This window comes from Theropithecus gelada, chromosome 3 (genome assembly GCF_003255815.1).
Source record: "Theropithecus gelada isolate Dixy chromosome 3, Tgel_1.0, whole genome shotgun sequence".
NCBI lineage: Eukaryota > Metazoa > Chordata > Mammalia > Primates > Cercopithecidae > Theropithecus > Theropithecus gelada.
The window spans coordinates 3,548,452-3,570,741 of record NC_037670.1 but is presented as its reverse complement, the minus strand read 5'-3'; the positions used below and the strand labels follow the sequence as shown (position 1 = coordinate 3,570,741).

Sequence of the window (22,290 nt, the reverse complement as noted above, 5' to 3'; positions counted from 1 at the left end):
TTGGATTCGGAAGTGATGGCTGTGGTCCAGGTGGGAGATGGTCATAGCTTGCACCAGGGTGATGAGGGAGGAGAAGATGATCTGGTGGTCATAGTGGATGTGAAAGGAAGTGGATGCAGTTGAGCCATAGTGAAGAGGCATCATCTGCAGGACTTGGTGATGGAATGGCTGGCGCCTAGGGAGGAAGTGGTGAGGATGGTGCCTGGGTTTCTTTCTGGTATAAGCAGCTTCCTTGCTGAATTTGAGTGACGGGGGTGGTGGGGAGAGAGGACTCACTGTCTTTCTGCTCCAGGCCACCTGCTGTAATAGCATGCAGGCTCTTTCGAGAGAGCTGCCCCCTGTTAGTGCCTTGAAGATCCCAGGAAAAGTGGCTTTCACATAATCAGGGCACCCACTGTTCTCAATCTAATGACACGGTTGAAAACGCTCACTAGAATATTTTGGCTGCAAACCTACTTATGCCTGAATGGTACTTCCTGCTGCTTTTGAGAAACTCCTGGCCTCTAAAAGTCATAGGACAAGACCAGACCTTGAATATTAGAATTCTGTGACATGAGGTGAGAGCAGCCCCCTTACTCTTAGGGCAGTGGATTCCAAAGTGGGGTACACAAGATGATGTGGACCATTAGAGGGACAAGAGGAATATATTAGCTCTCATATTCTAATGTTCTAATTTTTGGATTTCTATATATCTATAAATTTTTCATGTGTAAAGTATATTAGCATAGTAGTATGTGCATGTACTGAAAAATGAATAAAGTAAACATATTGGAGAAGGTATGCTTTACATTTTTAAACATCAAAAGTGTTTGGAGCCCATAGCCTATGAGAATAGTGAATATAAATGAACCAGTCATGTTGGTTTTGATGGCTTGGCCTCCTCTTTCCTCCCTGGCTGCCTAGGCTCCTCAGTGACAGGTGCCCAGGGGAGCAGGTGGCCTGCACAGCACCTGGCACCCTGCATCCTCATTTGTTGCCTGTGGCTCTTCCTGGGGTCCCTGAAGCTACTATCCAGCTGTCCAGGCTGTGGCAGAGCACAACCCTTGCTTAAATTCTTTCAGCTTCTGTAAAATTGAGTCATCAGATCACAACCCTGGAAACGATATTAGAAGCCTTCTAAGCTGGTGGCTCCCAAATGTGGCTACACATCTCAATCCCATGGGGGGCCTTTTTACATACAACCCCAGGTGCCTCAACTTCATCCCTGGGGAATGTGATTTATAGGGCTGGGGTGGGATCCAGGTGTTTGTAATGTTATTTCATTTTATGGATGGATGGGTGGATGGGTGGATGGGTGGATGGGTGGGTGGGTGGATGGATGGATGGATGGATGGATGGATGGATGGATGGATGGATGGATTGACAGGGTCTTGCTCTGTCACTCAGGCTGGAGTGCAGTGGCATCATCACAGCTCACTGCAGCCTTGAATTCATGGGCTCAAGTGATCCTCCTGTCTCAGCCTCCTGAGTAGATGAGACCACCACCCTGTGCCACCACACCTGGCTAATTATTTAATGTTTTTTGTAGAGGCTGGGTCTCGCCATGTTGCCCAGGCTGGTCTTGAACTCCTGGCCTCAAGTAATCCTCCTGCCTCAGCCTCCCAAATTGCTGGGATTCCAGTCATATGCCACTGCACTGGGCCTAGTGAAAGGATTTATTAAATGATGAAGTTGAATGTATGAATAAAACATGTATCAAAAGATGTAATTAAACCAACGTGCCACTGAAGACTCTCCAAAATGGTGAAAATCAATCCCACCCATTGACATTCATCTCCCATAGTGTCTCTTCTTCCAGGATCATCAACTGTCAGGAAGCAGAACAATGTGTCCTGCCTAAGACTTCCCAGCCCCCAGAGTCTTGTGATGGTTTCTTTTGCCTCATCCCTCCCATATTCCAGAGGCTTGGGTAGGTTTAGGCAGGCTTTTTGGCCCAGTGAATGAAGCTGCAGTATATCCAGTGGCTAAGCAAGTCCCTGAAGACTCTCCAAAATGATGAAAATCAATCCCACCCATGGACATTCACCTCCTATAGTGTCCTCTTCTTCCAGGACCATCAACTGTCAGGAAGCAGAACAATGTGTCCTGCCTAAGACTTCCCAGCCCCCAGAGTCTTGTGATGGTTTCTTTGGCCTCATCCCTCCCATATTCCAGAGGCCTGGGTAGGTTAGGGCAGGCTTTTTGCCCCAGTGAATGAAGCTTCAGTATATCCAGTGGCTAAGCAGGAAAGCTAGGAGTCATTCATAACCCTCCTTCTCTTTCCAAGCCATATCCAATCTATTGTTGATGATTTTGCCTATTAAAAATCCCTCAGCCAGGCATGGTGGCTCACGCCTGTCATCCCAGTACTTCAGGAGGCTGAGGCAGGTGGATCACTTAAGGTCAGGAGTTCAAGACCAGTCTGGCCAACATGGTAAAACTCCATCTCTGCTAAAAATACAACAGTTAGCCAGCCATGGTGGCACACACCTGTCATCCCAACTACTGGGGAGGCTGAGGCAGGAAAATTGTTTGAATCTGGGAGGTGGAGGTTGCAGTGAACCAAGATCATGCCACTGCCCTCCAGCCTGGGTGACAGAGCAAGACTGTCTCAAAAAAAAAAAAACCTTCAAATTTATCTACATCTCTATTTTGTTGCTGTTGCTAAAGCTATCAGCTCTTCTTCCCTGCAAAATAGCAAGGCTTTCTTGTTTTCTCCATCTCCCCTCTTCATGCTGCCAGTCTTTTCCCGACAGTTCAGCCAGAGTGATCTTTTCAAACCCAAACCCTTCAGTGGCTTCTCATTACAACAAAGATCAATTTATTTTTAACATGACCTCCAGATCATTGCCTGGTGTGAACCCTGCCTGCCTCTCCAATGTTTTCCACTTCTCTCCTCTGTTTCATCCCTACTTTCTGAATCCATTTTTGGCGTTCCAGCCACATGGCTATTCTTTCAGCTTTGAATATCCTCTGTGTATCTCTGTATCTATTGCTGTGTAAGCCCAAATTTAGTGGCCTCAATAACAATTGATTTGATTAAGATTCTGAAGTTTGGAAGTTTGGGCTGGGGTCAGCCAGGTGGTTCCTCTGCTCCACATGGCGCTGGCTGTGCTCATGCATGCACTGGCACGCACGCACGCAACAGCATGCACGCACTGGCACGCACGCACACACACAACGGCATGCACGCACTGGCACACATGCACGCACGCACGCAACCCACTGATGGGTTGTCTTGGGGGTGTCCAGTCTCACTTGGCCTCACTCCCATGCCTTGGTCTTCAGCCATGATGTCTGGAATAGCTGGACCTCTACTGTTCCATTGTCTTTTATCCTTAGCTTCCTTACAGCCTGATGGACTCAGAATTCCAAGAGGAAGAAAGTGCAAGCCGCAAAGTCTCTAAGGCCTAGTCTTGGGTTATGTGAGACGTCACATTTGCATTCTGTTAATCAATGGAAGTCGTAATAAAGTCAGCCCAGATTCAAGGGGAGGGGAAATAGGTTCAGCCTTTTTATAGGAAGAGCAAAAAAGTCACATTGCCAACGAGCGTGGGTGGAATTGTTGCTGCCATCTTTGAGTACAGTCCAGCACACCCTGCTCTCTCCTTCACAAGGTCATTGCAACTGTGCTGGTTGCCCCTGGACTTGGGACTGCTGCCCACTTCCTCTACTCAGCTCAGCCTAGCCCTTCAGACTTCACCTTAGTATCCTTTCCTGGGGGATACTTTCTCTGAGCCCACTGGCCACATCCCCGTGTTACATGCTAGATTTTTAGCCCTGTGTTGTTTTCCCTCAAGGAAAAGCTCCCTTTGTGATGGTGCATTTCCGCCTGTGATTCTTTGATTAATGCATTTCCCTTGCTAGATTACCCACTTCATGACAGCAAGGACCTTGTCTGCTAACACCTCTCATTTCGTCCCCCTGCCCTGCCCAGTAGGCCCTGAATGGATCATTTTTTGATGAACAAATAAATTAATAGAAGAGTATCTGTTTCTGGAGTCACCATACCTACTGGAGGCCCATATCCATTTAAGCATGGCCACTTCCCAACTTCCCTAGCATGGGGTCACCGAGAACCCTGCGGTGGGTTCTTTGCCCCCAGGAGGGATCCCAGAGCTTGGAGCGTGCCCTCCACTTGGCCCATTCCAACCCATCTGGAAGGAGTCCTGCCTCCACTGTGTGAGGAGCCACAGCCTGGAGTGCTTTCCATTTGGGCACTTCCCTCTGCTCTTCCTCCTTGGCATCAAAGACATGCCAATCAGGGTCTGGTTCCCACCTTTCTCTGCATTTCCCTTCAGTATCATTTCTTCAGCCCGCCTAGGAACTCGCCATGTGGGCTGGTGAACATTGATGTAGAGAACAGATCCACAGGACCGTTTCTTGGGACCAGCTGTACTTGGGATACTCATAGCTGGGTCTTATGTGTGGTAGAAACATAAACTGGATCGTTCCCTTTAGAGGGAGGTGCCCCTTTTGCTTCCAGACCTCTTGGGTGGGCTCGGAGGCCAAGGTGGAATATCACTCCTTCCGGGAATACCCCTCCATAGGGGACTTAGCTGGACTGTTGGTTTATTGCTAAGGCTCAAAGCCTTCAGTCCACTTTCTTGCGTTTCTTTCCTTCTGCTATGTAGGCCTGGTTGCTTAACCACTGGCAGACTTCACATCAGCTTATCGTCACTTAGAGCCAGCCCATGAGCTCTGCCGGTGATCACTGCCAAGCAACATAGAGCAGAGCCTTGGGCCTAGAGAATCACTTGTCTCCCAGGCATCTTCCAACGTCCCTTGCACAGCCATGCTGCCACATGGCTTTGTGCAGCAGCAGGCTTTGACCTCCTACCCTGGGATATCATTGGTGCCACTCCAGATCCATGGAACTTCCTCTGGATATACGCATACACCCAGCTCTGTCCTCACTGTTTCCCCGATCACTGTGGTTACAATGCAGGTCAGAGGCGCCAACCAGGCACCTGGAGTGAGGGACAGGGCTGTGGCTGAGGAGGAGCCAAGCGGTCTACAGGCTGTTGGTCAGCTCTCCCTGGGCAGGAGAAGCCAGTGCCTGCTGCTGTCACATGTGGTGGAGGGTGTGGTTCTGACTTCTCCCCTTACTGACTGTGGGGTTATAAACCACTTACTCCACCTCTCTTACCCTCAGTTTCCTCATCTGTGATGAGCTGATGAGGGAGTTGGCGTTTGGTGTTTTCTGTCATTACTGGACTGGTCCTGGGGTCTGGAGTAGGCAGAGCGGGTATACTGGCCTCTCTAAGGGGAGGGAGCTGTGAAAGTGGAGAGCAGAGGAGAGGTGAGCAAGAGGAGCCCTCGTTTTCTGTCTCACCCAAGAGGTGCTGGTAATGATAGCTCATGCTTAGGATTTTAAATCCAGTCTGAGTCACTGGAGGTGATGAGCTAAAGTGCAGAGTAGGCTGGGGCAGGCAGGATAATGACCACAATGCATGCCCGGCAATGGCAGTGTTGTGGGCATCCAGGCCAGCAGCAGGATTCCTGGGCAGGCACTGACCCTGGCAGTTCACCCTGGGCTTGCTAGACCCCACAGTGGGGCATGCCTTCAAGACATCTGCCAGCCCAGGAGCCCCTCAGTCCTCCCCAGACTTTACAGGGAGAGCTGAGGGACCCTAGGTCAATGCCCACTGAGTGTGCTGGCTGATATCCACAGCACAGAGCCCAGGACAGGAAGCCCGTGTCTCTGCCACACGGGACAGATGTGCTGAGCTTCCTGCCACATATCTGTTTGCCATCTCCCTCCCCTTGCTTAAAAGGCTTGGTGTCCAACATAGGGCTAACACAGCCAACATCTGGCTCCTCCATCCTCTCACCTCCACTCCTAACAGCTACATCCACTTGAACCCTCTTGGCAGTTTGGCTGCACCCCAGGCGTGAAAGCCATTCTGACCTTGGTCTGGATGGTTTATGGAGGATGTGGTGCCAAGTCAGCCTGGCTTGTGGGTTCTGTTCCCACTTGGCACCTCCGTTCTCATGATAGGGTTTCAGGCTTTTGCTAAGGTCTCTTATGCACCTGTGTCTGTCATCCCTGCTAAGTAATGAGTCCTTGAAGAGCTCTGCTTTGCTTCCATCCATCCTCCTGAGCCTCCCCAAACAGATTCACCCCTGCATCTACTTTCCCCCATCTCTCTGTTTATCTGTCTATCTATCTATCTATCTATCTATCTATCTATCTATCTATCTATCTATCTATCTATCTATCTATCTATTTTTATAACGGCTTTGTAGATATATTCACATACCCTTACAATTCGTCCATTTGAAGTGTGCCACTCAATGGTTTTTTCAGTATGTTTGAGCTGGGCAAAGTTCACCACAGTCAATATTAGAATGCTTTGATCACCCTAAAAAGAAACCCCAAACCCATTAGCAGTCACTCTACCTTCCTCCAGCTCCCCCCCAACCCACCACCTCCCAAGCAAGCATCAATTTATTTACCAGACATGTGATATAAATGGAATCATAGAATATATAGTCCTTTGTGACTTGCTTATTTTGCTTAGCATGCTTTCCAGGTTTATCCATATTGTAGCATGTATCAACATTTCATTTTTTCCCAAATAATATTCCATCATATGGATATGTTACATTTTGTTTATGCATTAATCAATTGTTGGACATTTGCTTAATTGAAAGTCATGAATTTTTACTCTAAGAGTTTTATAGTTTTAGCTCTTAGTTTAGGCCATTGATCCATTTTGAGTTAATTTTTCATATGGTGTGAGGTAGGAGCCATGTCCATTCTTTTGCATGTTGTCCCAGCACAATTTGTTGAAGATATTATTCCTTATCCCAGTGAATTGTTTTGACACCCTTGTTGAAAGTTAGTTGACCGTAAGTGTGAGAGTTTATTTCTGGACCTCAGTTCTATTCTATTGATCTGTATGTCTGTCCTTATGCCAGTACCACACCGTCTTGACTATAGTAGCTTTGTATTAAATTTTGAAATTGGGGAGTGAAGTCCTCCCAGTTTGTTCTTTTCAAGGTTGCTTTAGCTATTTGAGGTCCCTTGTTTTTCCTTATGAACTTTAGGATCTGCTTGTTAATTTCTTCAAGGAATCCAGCTGGGATTTTTATAGGGATTGTGTTGAATTTTTAGATCAATTTTGGGTATATTACCATCTTGACAATGTTAATTCTTCCAGTCCTTGAATGTGGTACATCTTTTCATTCATTCCCTGAGTCTTGCAACATCATTGTGAGACCCTGATTCTTTATATATTGTCCGTCCCTTGAAATTCAGCTGCCTTGTTTTAGTCTCTAAGACACCAATTTCTTGTCTCTATTCCCAGGCCCTTTGCCAACATTTAGCCTCCTTGACTTCCTTCCGTGGCCAGCAGCTGGGTCTAACCTAACATGCTAGGGCATCTAGCTGTCCAGTCCCAGATCAAAGAAGTCTGGAACATCTATTCTCTGCTAACCACTTAGCCCACAGTTCCTCCTGGAAGAAGCAAGCAAAGTGAGGATTCTTGCTTTATGGGAGAATTTTCTATCTGTATCATTTCCCTGTAGTATAACCAAAGTTGGGAAATAGAAACAAAACATCATACACACGCAAACAAATTTTGCCACCAAATTCAGTCAACAAAAGTCAAGAAGGGGGTATGCCAACACTCAAGAGTGTCCCGGTATTCTTGCTATGGCAGTTACTGGGAGACTAAAGGTGGAATGGCTTGAAGTGACTCATCTTGGAGAAAGCCCACCTGAGTCAGCTCACTTGCAAAACTGTCACTTATGCAGAGCATACAGTGTCTTCACAGCAGAACAGCCTCACAAGTCCCTCACAGAAACTTTTCTGTCATTTTCCTTTTTTTCTACTGGTACTGGGAACTTCATTTCCATAAATTAATTTTTTCTTGACGATAAGGTTTTTATTTTTTTATTTTCCCACCTGGACCAAGAGAAGTTGGATGGTCCAGCTGTCCTTTTGGAGCAGGGCCTTACAGCCTAGGTGCCTGCCATCCCCGTGCAGAGGGAAGGGAAGTCCCACGTCCTTGGGCTTTTGCATCCCTCAAAGGCAGCCATCATTGCAGCCTTCCTTCTGAATAGTTCAGTAATAGCAAGCGACAGCTGCTCATGATGGCATTGGAGTGGATGCTTCCAGAAGGCTTGGCATCTGTACCCACAGGACTCCAACGTAGAGCATATTAACAGTGTAGAACTAGGCTGGGAGTAGTGGCGCATGCTTGTAATACCAACACTTTGGGAGGCCTAGGTGGAAGAATCGCTTGAGGCCAGGAGTGTGAGACCAGCCTGGGCAACATAGCGAGACCTCATCTCTACAAAAAATATTTAAAAATTAACTGGGCATGGAGGCACATACCTGTAGTCCCAGCTACTTGGAAGGCTGAGGCAGGAGGATCACTTGAAGCCAGGAGTTCAAAGTTACAGTGAGCTATGATCGCACCACTGCACTCCAGTCCGGGTGACAGAGAGAGACCCTGTCTCAAAACAAAACACACCACAGAACTAAATCATTATACACAGCTTGTGCTGATATGAATAAAGAAGATCTGTTTCGTGGTATGAATTTTCCATTCTACATTGGCAGGGCATAGCTTCAGCCAGGTGGGAAAGGCAACCCTTCAGGAATGCCAGTTGTGCATTATTGAGAACTTAAGAAAACTCTTGTGCTGCCATGGCCAGCTTAGGTTTATGGGCCTTTCGTACCTAGGGGTGGATTTTATATCCTGAGTTGTTGTTTCTATAAGAATTCTCACAAGCCTCTTTTTTATATGTTTTAGTCAGGTTATGTTAGACCACACAGCAGTAACAAACCAGCCTTGAACTTTCATTGGCTTGCTTTATTTATTTATTTATGTATTTAGAAACAGACTCTTGCTCTGTCAACCAGGCTGGAGTGCAGTGGCGTGGTCTCAGCTCACTGCAACCTCCACCTCCCAGGTTCAAGTGATTCTTGTGCCTCAACCTCCCGAGTAGCTGGGATTATAGGCGCATGCCATCATGCCTGGCTAATTTTTCTATCTTTAATAGAGACGGGGTTTCACCATGTTAGCCAGGCTGGTCTCTAACTCCTGAACTCAAGTGATCTGCCCACCTCAGCCTCCCAAAGTGCTGGGATTACAGGCATGAGCCACCGTGCACAACCTCTCATTGGCTTTATATATTAAAATGTATTTCACATGTATGCAAAGTCAGCTGAACCATTGCTTTTGGGCTTGGGGAGGGGTCATAGCCTCTGGGAATTTCTTTTTCAGGCTGATGAAATCTTTGTACCCCTAGGTATGGCTCTGTGGGGGCAGCATGGAGGTCCTTCCTTGCTCACGGGTGGCCCACATTGAGCGGAAGAAGAAGCCATATAATAGCAACATCGGCTTCTACACCAAGAGGAATGCTCTCCGCGTTGCTGAGGTCTGGATGGACGATTACAAGTCTCATGTGTACATAGCGTGGAACCTGCCGCTGGAGGTAGGGATCACCAGCCTTTCCCCACCACCCCAGCACAGTGATCCTTACTATTTGGTCACGATTTCTTTAATAAACCAATCGTTCCTCCCCAGAAAATGCTCATGCTTAGAAAAATTATGAATGCATTTCAAAGGGGTTCACAGATGTCTCAGCTTTAGAACTCCTGCCTAACGCGAGGGCTAGCACAATGGAAATGTCTTTAAATCCACTTACAGAGATTAGAAGAGTCTTATTGTGTTAATCCCAGTCTTATTATGTTAATCTGGCTGCCCTGCTCTTGATCATATGCTATGTCCACAAAGTTCTTGCCCAGATATTTGGCAGCAGACCCTTCATCCTGTCACTGTGTGTGACTTCCCGTGGAGCTCCAGCTGCCCTGTGTCGTATGCCTTTACTCTATGCCAAATCCCCTAGTTCTTCAGCTCTCCTCCGCATTCTGCTCAGAAGATGACCCAAGGAAATCTCCATGTTACTGCAGTCCCACAGGAGTGTCGTGCGGTAGTTGTACGTCAGCGTGGTTTGAATCCCAGCTCTATCATTTGTGAATCAGGAGATCTTGACCAAATCCACTCATCTTCTCTGTACCATTCATCCCTTGGTATCCCCAGGGGATTCGTTCCAGGACTCCCTGTGGATAGCAAAACTCACAGATGCCCAAGTCCCTGATACAAAATGGCATAGTACTTGCATATAACCTAAGCATAACCTCCCGTCTATATATATATATATATATGGCAGCACAAAGTTTTTTTTTTTAATTTTATTTTTCCATTAGTTATCGGGGTACAGGTGGTATTTGGTTACATGAGTAAGTTCTTTAGTGGTGATTTGTGAGATCCTGGTGCACCCATCACCCGAGCAGTATACACTGCACCATATTTGTTGTCTTTTATCCCTCGCCCCCTCCCACTCTTCCCCACAAAGTCCCCAGAGTCCATTGTATCATTCTTATGCCTTTGCGTCCTCATAGCTTAGCTCCCACATATCAGTGAAAACACATGGTGTTTGGTTTTCCATTAGAATAATACTCTGTAATCTCATCCAGGTCATTGCAAATACTGTTAAATTATTTATTTTTATGGCTGAATCATCTCTAGATTACTTATAGATAATACAATGTAAATGCTATGTGAATACTTCTTATGCTTTATTTGTGTTTTTTTATTGTTATATTGTTCTTGCTGGGCTTTTAAAAAATATTTTCAGTCTGCAGTTGGTTGAACCAATGGATATAGAAATCGTGGATATAGAGGGTCAACTGTGCCTTATTTTCCTCAGCTGTAAAATGAGAATAATAGCAGATTCTCCTTCCTGGGGTGATTGTAAGAACTAAATGAATTCATACATGTGGCATGCTGAGAGTGGCACCTGGCACAGGATGCGTGGTTCGTCCTATGCTGCACAGTGGCGTGACTTGCACCCTCAGCCACAGGTCAGTTTATCTCCTCAGCCAGAGCACCCATAGGTGTCTGAGCCATGCTGGAAAGTCACCTGGAGTGGTGCTCATTGAGAGATGGCAACCCCTGTGTGTCAGGAGGCTAGAGCCCGGAATAGAAGAAATACGGTTGGATATGTGCCAAATTTGCGGGTCAAGAAGATAAAATTGAGGAATTTATTCAGTGTTGTTATAGGTTTTGAAATACATTCTCAAGAATTAAAAAACCCCTTCTGGCCACTTAGCACTTTTATTAAGCAATTAAGTGCTTTTAGCCATTATTATTTAAATATACGTAACATTTGTTGAGTACTTACTATGTCCCAGGTACCTAATAGATCGTTATTTGTAATATCTCATTTAATTCTCATAACAACCTCATGATGTAAGAACTGTCTGCCTCAGTTTCCTCATCTATAAACACGAATTGTTAAAATTTACCTGATAGGATGCCCGTGAAGATAAAATAAGGCTGAGAACACAGCTTAGCAAATATTAAGTGTTCCATAAATGTTAGCTTGATATGAACGTTTTATGATGTTCATTTTACAGATGAAGAAATTGAAGCTATGAGAAGCTAAAAGGGGTTTGCTTAAGGCCCCACACAAAGCACATGGGCAGGGATGTCAGTTCAGGTCCTCATACAAAACGTCACCCCAGCCCTGTGAAATAGTGAAATCGGTATTACTATTATTCCTGCTTTGTAAAGGGGAATTGTTTATTTTTATGAGATAGGGTCTCACTCTGTCACCCAGACTGGAGTGTAGTGGCACGATCTTGGTTCCCTGTAACTTCCATCTCCCAGGTTCAAGCCATCCTCCCACCTCAGCCTCCCGAGTAGCTGGGACCACAGGCGTGCGCCCTCTACCTGTCTAACTTCTATATTTTTTGTAGAGACGAGGTTTTGCCAGGTTGCCCAGGCTGGTCTCAAACTCTTCGGCTCAAGCAATCCTCCCACCTCAGCTTCCCAAAATGCTGGGATTACAGGCGTGAGACACTGCACCTGGCCTCAAGTTTTGACCTGGAATGGTGATGTGACTTAGAGTTACAAATAACTCAAGTCTTTTGACTGTAGCCAAGTGCTTTGTCCGTGACTGCAGACAATCTCTTGTCCCAAATGCCAGTGGTAACCTACCAGCCTTTTTAAAAATGACCATTAGCTCACGCCTGTAATCCCAGTACTTTGGGAGGCCGAGGCGGGCAGATCACCTGAGGTCGGGAGTTTGAGACCAGCCTGACCAACATGGAGAAATCCTGTCTCCACTAAAAATGCAAAATTAGTTGGGCGTGGTGGTGCATGCCTGTAATCCCAGCTACTTGGGAGGCTGAGGTAGGAGAATCACTTGAACCTGGGAGACAGAGGTTGCAGTGAGCCAAGATCGCACCATTGCACTCCAGCCTGGGCAACAAGAGCCAGACATCATCTCAGAAAAAAAAAAAGACCATTTCATGAATCATGCTAAATATATTAAAACAAAGAGTTAAAGGTTCCTGCTCAGGGTTGTCTTTGAGATTGAATAAATTTGACATTTAAAGAGATTTCCCTTTAAAGTCACTGTTTGACTGCCCAAGTGATCTTAATGACATAATTGGAAGTCTTCTCTTAGGCCCCCCAGTGCATCCTGTCTCTGCTAATTCCTGGCCATCTTGCAGCTGAGTCTGTGGAGTCATATTTCAGATACTTTATTTTCCCTGTCAGCACACAGCAGCCATTACAGGTTCATTTCTGTAAAAGCAGAGTGAATTATTCATTAGAACATCATTACAAGCTTTGCAATGGAAAATTATTTTCACTTCTGCATATAATGAACTTCGCAAAGAGCCAACAAAAGGAGAAATTTTGCAGGTATAGGAAAGAAAGACAGGAGGTGGTTGTAGGCATTTCTTTTCTTGTCCTAATCAAATAATTCCTCTAATAATTGTCTCTGATAGTTACTAAGGAAATGTGGAAGGGAAGAAACTGAGAATGTAAGTCGTCAACATCAGTGTGTCCCAGAAATCCATTTGCACAGCAATGATAAGGATGGTTGGCTTGGCTGGGACCTTTGTTGTTGCAGGTTCCTGACTTTGCTCAGGAAGAAGGGTTCCCTGGCCTGGGTCTGGATGAGTCAAATAGGTCTCCTTAAACCGCCCTTTCTGCCAGGTGCGGTGGCTCACACCTGTAATCCCAGAACTTTGGAAGACCAAGGCTGGCCGATCACTTGAGGTCAGGAGTTCAAGACCAGCCTGGCCAACATGATGAAACCCCATCTCTTCTAAAAATACAAAAATTAGCCAAGCGTGGTGGCGTGAGCCTGGAATCCCAGCTACTGGGGAGGCTGAGGCAGGAGAATTGCTTGAACCCAAGAGGACAAGGTTGCAGTGAGATGAGATCACACCACTGTACTCCCAGCCCGTCTCAATAAAACCAGAACAACAACAAAAAAACCCTTCTGAATAAGCATAAGAGGCATAAGATCTTCTCTTTTTTTTTTTAGACAGTCTCACACTGTCGCCCGGGATGGAGTGCAGTGGCGCGATCTCAGCATACTGCAACCTCTGCCTCCTGGGTTCAAGCGATTTTCCTGCCTCAGCCTCCCGAGTAGCTGAGATTATAGGCACCCGCTACCATACCCAGCTAATTACTTGTATTTTTAGTAGAGATGGAGTTTTACCATGTTGGCCAAGCTGGTCTCGATCTCCTGACCTCGTGATTGGCCCACCTCGGCCTCCCAAAGTGCTGGGATTACAGGCATGAGTCACCGCGCCCGGCCCAGGCTTAAGATCTTCTATGTGAAGCTTTCCCTGGAAGTGACTCCACCTGTGCCCCACTCTGGCCAGAGCTCCATAGTCACTAACACCCCTTGGCTTCTCTCTCTTTTCAGAATCCGGGAATTGACATCGGTGATGTCTCTGAAAGAAGAGCCTTAAGGAAAAGTTTAAAGTGTAAGAATTTCCAGTGGTACCTGGACCATGTTTACCCAGAAATGAGAAGATACAATAATACTGTTGCTTACGGGGAGGTAAATCAGACCGTGCATGCTTTTGGCTTGGAATGCTGTTCAATATGCTGTAGGTTGCTTTGCTGGGGAGAAATAGAGTTGCTCATTCATTCATTCAATGAGTGGTTTTTGGAGGTGCCGGCCCTGATAGCAAGATTCTCTCTAGCCAGGGGGTTGGGGTAGGGAACAAATGTGATGAATGTATAATGGACTATGGATAAAAGACTATGACAGTCTTCTTTGCCTGAGATATGTGGCAGATAATGAATCCTGTTTGAGAAATTTTGACTTTGAGGTCCTCTGAGACCTGTGAATGGAGATATTGAGAAGGAAGTTTGGATGTAAAGAGAGGCAGGGGGGTTGGAGTCCTCCATTGCTCTGTGCTGTGGGCTGGAATCACTTATCATCAAAGAAAGGAGGAAATGTTCTCAGATTGTCTATGCTGTGATCATATCACCTTTCTAAACCTGAAAGCAAAGCGATTTTTCTCTTATTACAAATACCATCAATATGCATTTGAGAACATTTTGAAAACAATAATACTAGGGGTGAATATTTGAGTGCTTTTGAAGTACTGGGCAGTATTCTAAGTGTTTTTTGCATACAAATTAATTTCACCTTCACCTTATGAGAGATTAGAGTTACTTCTGTTTTCTTGATAAGAAAACTGAAACTTAGAGAAATTATCTAACTTACCGAAGGTCACAGAGCGTATAAGTCACGAAGCCAAGATTGGACGTGGGGATCCGGATACCAGAGATAACATGTACACTGTGATGTATGGACCTCTGGACTCTGTGTGTGTGTGTATGTGTGTGTGTGCGTGTATATGTGTGTGCATGTGTATATACCCATGTATTTTTTTTGCTAAAACGATTCCATTCACAATGCCTAATTGTTTGAAATTTTACTCAATGATATGCAGGATATGTAAGTGTATCATGAAATACTTTTTGTCAGTAATTAATAGCCACACATGGTTCCACTTTTTGTGTAAGCTGGACTTTGCTTGAGAACATAGACACTGGTGTCTTTTCCAATTTTAAAATATCACAAGTACCGTTGCTGAGAACATCTTCGTATAGAAACACTCACGCGTCCACCTCGTTCTCCCTTGCGATGCCTGTTTGAGATAGAATCGGTGACACGCAGTCAGGCCAAGGAGCAGGGAGCCGAGTGCTCTCAATTTGGCTGAGATACCCCATTAGCTCCGCAATCTGGTTTTCTTCCCTGGGACTCCCTGTGATTACCATCTTAGAGCTAAGAGGAATCCCTTTGACTTAGAGTATTTACATTTTTCTACAACTGTGGATTTTCCTATTCTTTGCCTGCTGCCTTTTAGAGAAAGTAAATCCACCACAGGTTAAGTCATCGGGGTAGAGTGGTGACTCTCCTGAGCTGGAATTTGGAATGGGATGCTCAGGTCTTGCAAGGGCAGTCTCTAGGGCGGTTAGGGATACATGAAGACTGGAGCCAGCCTGCTGGGTTCAAATCCTAGTAGGCTGTTACCAGCCGTGTGGGTCCTCTTGGCAGCCATTCCCTCATCTATAAAATGGGAGGAAGGAGAGTATCTCCTCTCCAGGGTTCCTGGGGGTATAAAATGAGCTGTGATATGTAGAGTTCTTAGAACAGTACCTGGTGTGGCCAAGTGCCATGGCTCATGCCTGTAATCCCATCACTTTGGGAGGCCAAGGCAGGCGGATCACTTGAAGTCCGGAGTTCAAGACCAGCCTGGCCAACATGGGAAAGTCCTGTCTCTACTAATATATATATATGTGTGTGTGTGTGTGTGTGTGTGTGTGTGTATAACTAGCTGAGCATGGTGACTGGTGCAGGTAATCCCAGCTACTCAGGGCTAAGGCAGGAGAATCGCTTGAACCCAGTAGGCAGAGGTTGCAGTGAGCTGAGATCACGCCACTGCGCTCCAGCCTGGGTGACAGAGTGAGACTCTGTCTCAAAAAAAAAAAAAGCACCTGGCACACAGCAGTAGTTATTAATAGATATAAACTGCCTTGCCTTTTCTTCTCAAAATAAAAGCATGAATTTTTTTTAAATTATCTAAGTAATATTAAATATAAAGGAAGAATCGAACAACAATGGGCAGTGAATGGATTATTCCTAAGACAATTGGGTCAATTTCCTAGCTCTTTGGAAAATAAATCAATTTAGATTTTTACAGCTCACCGTTTACCAAAGTAGATTCCAGATGAACTGTAGCATTACATGTAAGAAATAATAAAATAACCATGCGGAAATAGTCATGAATCTCATTTCTGAATGAAAAAGGGCTTTCTTTTTTTTTTTTTTTTTTTTTTGAGTTGCAGTCTCGCTCTGTCGCCCAGGCTAGAGTGCAGTGGCGCAATCGCTGCTCACTGCAAGCTCCACCACCCGGGTTCACGCCATTCTCCTGCCTCAGCCTCCCGAGTAGCTGGGACTACAGGCGCCTGCCACCAAGCCCGGCTAATTTTTTGTATTTTTAGTAGAGACAGGATTTCACCATGTTGGCCAGGATGGTCTCGATCTCTTGACCTCGTGATTCACCCGCCTCGGCCTCCCAAAGTGCTGGGATTACAGGCGTGAGCCACCGTGCCCGGCCAGAAGGGCTTTCTAAGAATGAAAGCCATGCAAGAAATACAAAGGAAATGTGTCATGGATCCAAGCTTATAAATATTAAAATAATCTGTATATCAACTGAGTAGAGAAATAATACACCAAATTGGAAATACATATACCACAAATGCTATAGATGAACAAATACCGTTAATATATAATAAGCTTCGCAAGTTAAGTTAATTTTTTTTTTGAGACAGTCACCCAGGCTAGGGTGCGGTGGCGTGATCTCGGCTCATCGCAACCTCCACCTCCCAGGTTTTAGCAATTCTCCTGCCTCAGCCTCCCTAGTAGCTGGGGTCACAGGCACACGCCACCACGTCCAGCTAATTTTTGTGTTTTTGTAGAAACGAGGTTTTGCCATGTTGGCCAGGCTGGTCTTGAACTCCTGACCTCAAGTGATCCACTCGCCTCCGCCTCCCAAAGTGCTGGGATTACAGGCATTATTTTAAAAATTTGATTTAAACAACAAAATAAAACATCCCCAAAGAAAAATAAACAAAGTACAAGGTCAGTTACACAAGAAAAAATACACATGGATGAAAAATACATGACAATTTAAAATTTATTTCATAGTCAAAGAAAATAAAAAATTAAATACACAGAGGTGGTTGTTTTTTTTTTTTTTTTTTTCCTATCTGCAAACGAACAAAGATTCATTTTATGGAATATGTGTTAATACTTTATAGGCAAGGCCTTAGTAATATGAAAAAAAATCATATCCTCTGTGATAGTGCAAATTGAAACAAGCCTTTTAAAAAGCAATTTGAGCCACATGTATTGAAAAGCTTAATAATGACAATCATAGTTTCTTCTCCACTCTTATCCCAAGCAAATAATCTGAAATAAGGACAAAGATTTGAGAGTAAAATTGTTCAGCTCAGACATGTTATTTTTGAGGAAATTTTTTTTAAATTTCACTTGAAGATTAGTTGAATATAATGCATTCATGGTTTGAGATATTTTATAGCTGTTATAAATGGTAGGTACGAAAGTTTAATGACATGAGAAAAATATTGATACCATCATGCTTAAAAGGAAAAAACTCAGGATGAGAAAACTCAATTTGCTGCTATTTTAGATTGGAAGCAAGTGTGATAATAGCATTGGGAAATGCAGAAGATACTTATAATTACATTGGGTAGTAAGTAGGACTTTGGGCAGTTTTAGGGATGGGGGTACTTTGTCATGCTTTTCCAACTTTCACTAATGTTAGGTGATACTTTTATCATTAGAAGAAAAATAGTTACTAAAAAGGAAACAATAAAAATGACGACCAGCCTGTGTCCCCCAGGCTGGAGTGCAGTGGCACAATCTTGGCTCACTGTAGCCTTGAACTCCTGGACTCAAGCTATTCTTCCACCTCAGCCTTCTGAGTAGCTGAGACTACAGGTACACATCATCATACCTGGCTAATTTTTTTTTCTTCTTTTTTTTTTTTTTGTAGAAATGAGGTCTCACTATGTTGCCAGGCTGGCCTTGAAGTCCTGGCTCAAGCGATTCTCCCACTTCGCTTCCCGAGTATCTCGGGCTATAGGCACAAACCACATAGGCTAGAAGACTGCCAGAGTTGCTGTGTACAGCTCCACAGTCTGTGCACTCCACAACTCCAGGAGCTGCCTTTGACATCAACCACAGTATAAATGATGTCCCTTGAGCCATACAGTGGGGGTGGCATTGGAGGTGACATTGTGATCAGAGTCTGATTATTTGGAAGAGAGAAGCCTTTTGGTGTTACAGACTTTCTTTTAAAATAATAAAATCAATACATACAGTCTATTGGAAATACACAGATGAAAACTAAACTTACTCCAAATCCCAGTTCCCAGATATAATCAATGTTAACATTTTAAGGCATCTGGTTCTATTACTCCTTCTCCACCTGCTGAGTGTCACCATTTACAGATATACATTTCAGATGGACTATAGTGTTGAATGAAAGAAACCAAATTAATCAAAAAACATTTTTTAGATAGCTCTTCCTTTAAAAAAAAAAAAAGAGATAAGGTCTTGCTCTGTTGCCCAGGCTGGAGTACAATAGCATGATCGTGACATACTATAGCCAGGAACTCCTCTGCTCAAGCAATCCTCCCACCTCAGCCTCCCTAGTAGCTGATACTACAGGTGTGAGCCACTGCTGTTGGCGCTAGACAACTTTTTTTTTTTTTTTGAGGCACAGCCTTGCTGTGTCACCCAAGATGGAATCCAGTGGCACAGTCTCAGCTCACTGTAGCCTTAAACTCCTGGACCGAAGCCACCCTCCCACCTCAGCCTCCCAAGTAGCTGGGACTACAAGCACATGCTACCATGCCTAGCTAATTTTGTTTATTTTTTGTGAAGTTGGGGTCTCACTATGTTGCCCAGGCTTGTCTCAAACTCCTTACCTTAAGCGATCTTCCAGCCTCAGCCTCCCAAAGCACTGGGATTACAGGTGTGAGCCACCACACCCAGCCTACATATGCTTTTAATGCTTAGGGCAGGAGTCACCTCTTAGCAGTTATCTCTGAATCCTTGGAAGGGGTAAAGAAGTTCTCCTTGGCAGGTGGCAGTGGTTCACGCCTGTAATCCCAGCACTTTGGGAGGCCGAGGCAGGTGGATCATAAGGTCAGGAGATTGAGACCATCCTGGCCAATATGGGGAAACCCCGTCTCTACTAAAAATACAAAAATTAGCTGGGTGTGGTGGTGCGTGCCTGTAGTCCCAGCTACTCAGGAGGCTGAGGCACGAGAATCACTTGAACCCAGGAGGTGGAGGTTGCAGTGAGCTGAGATCGTGCCACTGCACTCCAGCCTGATGACAGAGCAAGACTCCATCTAAAAAATAAAAAATAAAAAAGAAGCTCTCCTTGTTGGCCCTAGCATATTTCAGTCATTGCAGTAGACCGTGGACTACTTCAGGGCAGGGACGATGTTATTTGTCTTTTGCTCATTAAATTTAGCACAGTGTCAGGCACTTACCAGGCCTTCAATAAATATTTATTAAATTACTGAATGATAGATTTGATTGCAGAAACATTAGAACAAAGTTTAAAAGCTTGGCAGTCTCAAATCATGACGTAAAGCAAATACTCTGTTAAAACATTCATGTGCTTAATATGTAAAGAGTTCTCAGCCAGGCATAGTGGTTAACACCTGTAATCCCAGCACTTTGGGAGGCTGAAATGGGAGGATTGCTTGAGGCCAAGAGATGGAAGCTGCAGTGAGCTGTGATTGCGCCCCTGCACTCCAGCCTGGAGTACAGGCAAGACCCTGTCACTCAAAGAAAAAAAACAAGGATTTAAAAATCTACTCGAAGTGGCTCAGGCCTGTAATCCCTTTGGGAGGCCGAGGCGGGCAGATCACGAGGTCAGGAGATCGAGACCACCCTGTCTCTACTAAAAATACAAACAAATTAGCCGGGGTGGTGGCAGGTGCCTGTAGTCCCAGCTACTCGGGAGGCTGAGGTGGGAGAATGGCTTGAACCTGGGAGGCGGAGCTTGCAGTGAGCCAAGATCGCGCCACTGTACTCCAGCCTGGGCGACAGAGCAAGACTCCATCTCAAAAAAACAAAAGAAGAAAAAAAATCTGCTCAAGTTGTCTGAGCCTAAACACAATTTAGGTACATAAAGAACAGAATGCCGGCCAGGCGCAGTGGTTCACGCCCTATAATCCCAGCACTTTGGGAGGCCAAGGCAGGTGGAAGGCAGGTGGATCACCTGAGGTCAGGAGTTCAAGATCAGCCTGGCCAACGTGGCAAAACCCCGTCTCTGCTAAAAATACAAAAAATTAGCTTGGCATGGTGGCGGGCAACTGTAATCCCAGCTACTTGGGAGGCTGAAGCAGGAGAATCGCTTGAACCCAGGAGGTGGAGGTTGCAGTGAGTCGAGATTGCACCATTGCATTTCAGCCTGGGCAACAAGAACGAAACTCTGTCTCAAAAAGAAAAGAAAATAAAAGAAACAGAATGCCTTTTCCTCTCTGTTTCGATGGGGAATGTAATCTGGAGGGGAATGAATATAGATGGAGAGGACCAGCAACATTACCTTTTTCCCACCCATTGAGACCCTAGGGTGCTGGTGGGATGGATACCCGTGTAGATCACAGTGCACCCAGAGATCCAAATGAGATCAGTTCTTACACGCTCCCAAAGACCCATGCTTAGTTTCACGGGTGTTGCTTTGGGGACTTTTGTCTATTTCCTCTGTGGGTGCGTTCCAAACACCTACAATGGTGCTTAGCACAGCATAGGTATATGTTTTTGAATATATAAATAGATACTGCTAGAGCATTTTATGATAGTAAGCTTTTAGGGTTTTTTTTTCTTTTTTTTAGAAATAGGTCTTGTTCTGTCGCCCAGGCTGGAGTCTAGTGGTACAATCATGGCTCACTGCAGCCTGGAACTCCTGGGCTCAAACCATCCTGCCTTCTCAGCCTCCTGAGTAGCTGGGACTACACGTGTGTGCCACCACGCCTGCTTAATTTGTTTTAATGTTTTTGTAGAGATGGGGCCTCGCTATGTTGCCCACGTTGGTCTTGAACTCCTGGGCTCAAGCGATTCTTCTACCTCAGCCTCCCAAAGTGCTGGGATTACAGGCATGAGCCACCGCGTCCAGCCTAGGAGTCTTAGGTTCTTCATGCCTTTATGCACGTAATGACCTGAAAAGCTAACCTTTGATTACCTGGTTTATGAAAACCAATGTTGGTGCTGAGGCCCACTTAGAAGCCTAACCATCTGGATAACTAGATTTTACAAGCCACTTAGAAGCCTTAGAAGCCACTGAGAAGCCTATAAGCCGCATAGAAGCTTCAAAGCCGTTTAGAAGCCTAAGATCTGGGTAACCAGTGCTCCTATGTGCAGAAGTTCCCTCAGATTGCCTTTCATGTTAGGAATGGAGGTGCTGTGAGGGTGGGGGGCAAGCTGCCCAGGACACAGTCAGAGACCTAGGATCCATGCCATCCACCTTAAGACTTGATTTTTCTTGCTAAGGTGATCACTGCACAGACTTGAGCCCTGGTCCTCACTTAGAGGCCTGTGTGGTCTTCCCATCATGAAGTTGGAACCAAGGCATGGTAGAACAGTGACTGGGCATCCACACCTCCACTAGCGGAGCTCTGACGGATCATGTTTTGTCTATTCTTGCAGCTTCGCAACAACAAGGCAAAAGACGTCTGCTTGGACCAGGGGCCACTGGAGAACCACACAGCAATACTGTATCCGTGCCATGGCTGGGGACCGCAGGTAGGAGCTCATCTCTGACCAGGAAGGAAGTAGTAATATCACCATCTCCGGCCCACAAGGGCCTTGCCGGCCTTCTGGATAAACTTTGTTGCTGTCTACCTTGGTAGTTATTTATTCTGAGATGTTAAGAAGAAGGTAGGAGTCTTTCTGGTTATTTCTCTAAAGAAACTAGGAAAAAGATTCGTAAGTGGTTGTTGCAGTGCGTGGAGTTTTTTTTTTTTTTTTTTTTTTGAGATGGAGTCTGACTCTGTCCTCCAAGCTGGAGTGCAGTGGTGTGATCTTGGCTCACTGTGATCTCCGCCTCCCAGGCTCATGCGATTCTCCTACCTCAGCCTCCTGAATATCTGGGATTACAGGCACATGCCACCATGTCCAGCTAATTTTTGTATTTTTAGTAGAAATGGGGTTTCACCATTTAGCCAGGCTGGTCTGGAACTCCTGACCTCGAGAGATCTGCCCACCTCGGTCTCCCAAAATGCTGGCATCACAGGCATGAGCCACTGCGACTGGCTGCATCAGTGCGGATATTAACAAGATCAATGTGCAGGTTTCATAGGTGAATAAGTCACACTGTGCATATTTCAAAGGTGGGTAAGTCACAGAGTCATTTGCTAACAT

At 45.3% G+C, this 22,290-nt stretch overlaps 1 protein-coding gene across 1 annotated transcript in view; it reads left to right on the top strand.

The window, feature by feature from the left end:
• The window catches only part of GALNT17 (polypeptide N-acetylgalactosaminyltransferase 17), a 596,132-nt gene that overhangs the window by 536,969 nt on the left and 36,873 nt on the right, over positions 1 to 22,290 (top strand). Inside the window, exons 7-9 of the mRNA XM_025379068.1 lie at positions 9,244 to 9,429; positions 13,729 to 13,866; positions 21,577 to 21,672. Of these exons, the coding sequence (XP_025234853.1) occupies positions 9,244 to 9,429; positions 13,729 to 13,866; positions 21,577 to 21,672 (420 nt within the window). The remainder of the gene's footprint in view (positions 1 to 9,243; positions 9,430 to 13,728; positions 13,867 to 21,576; positions 21,673 to 22,290) is intronic.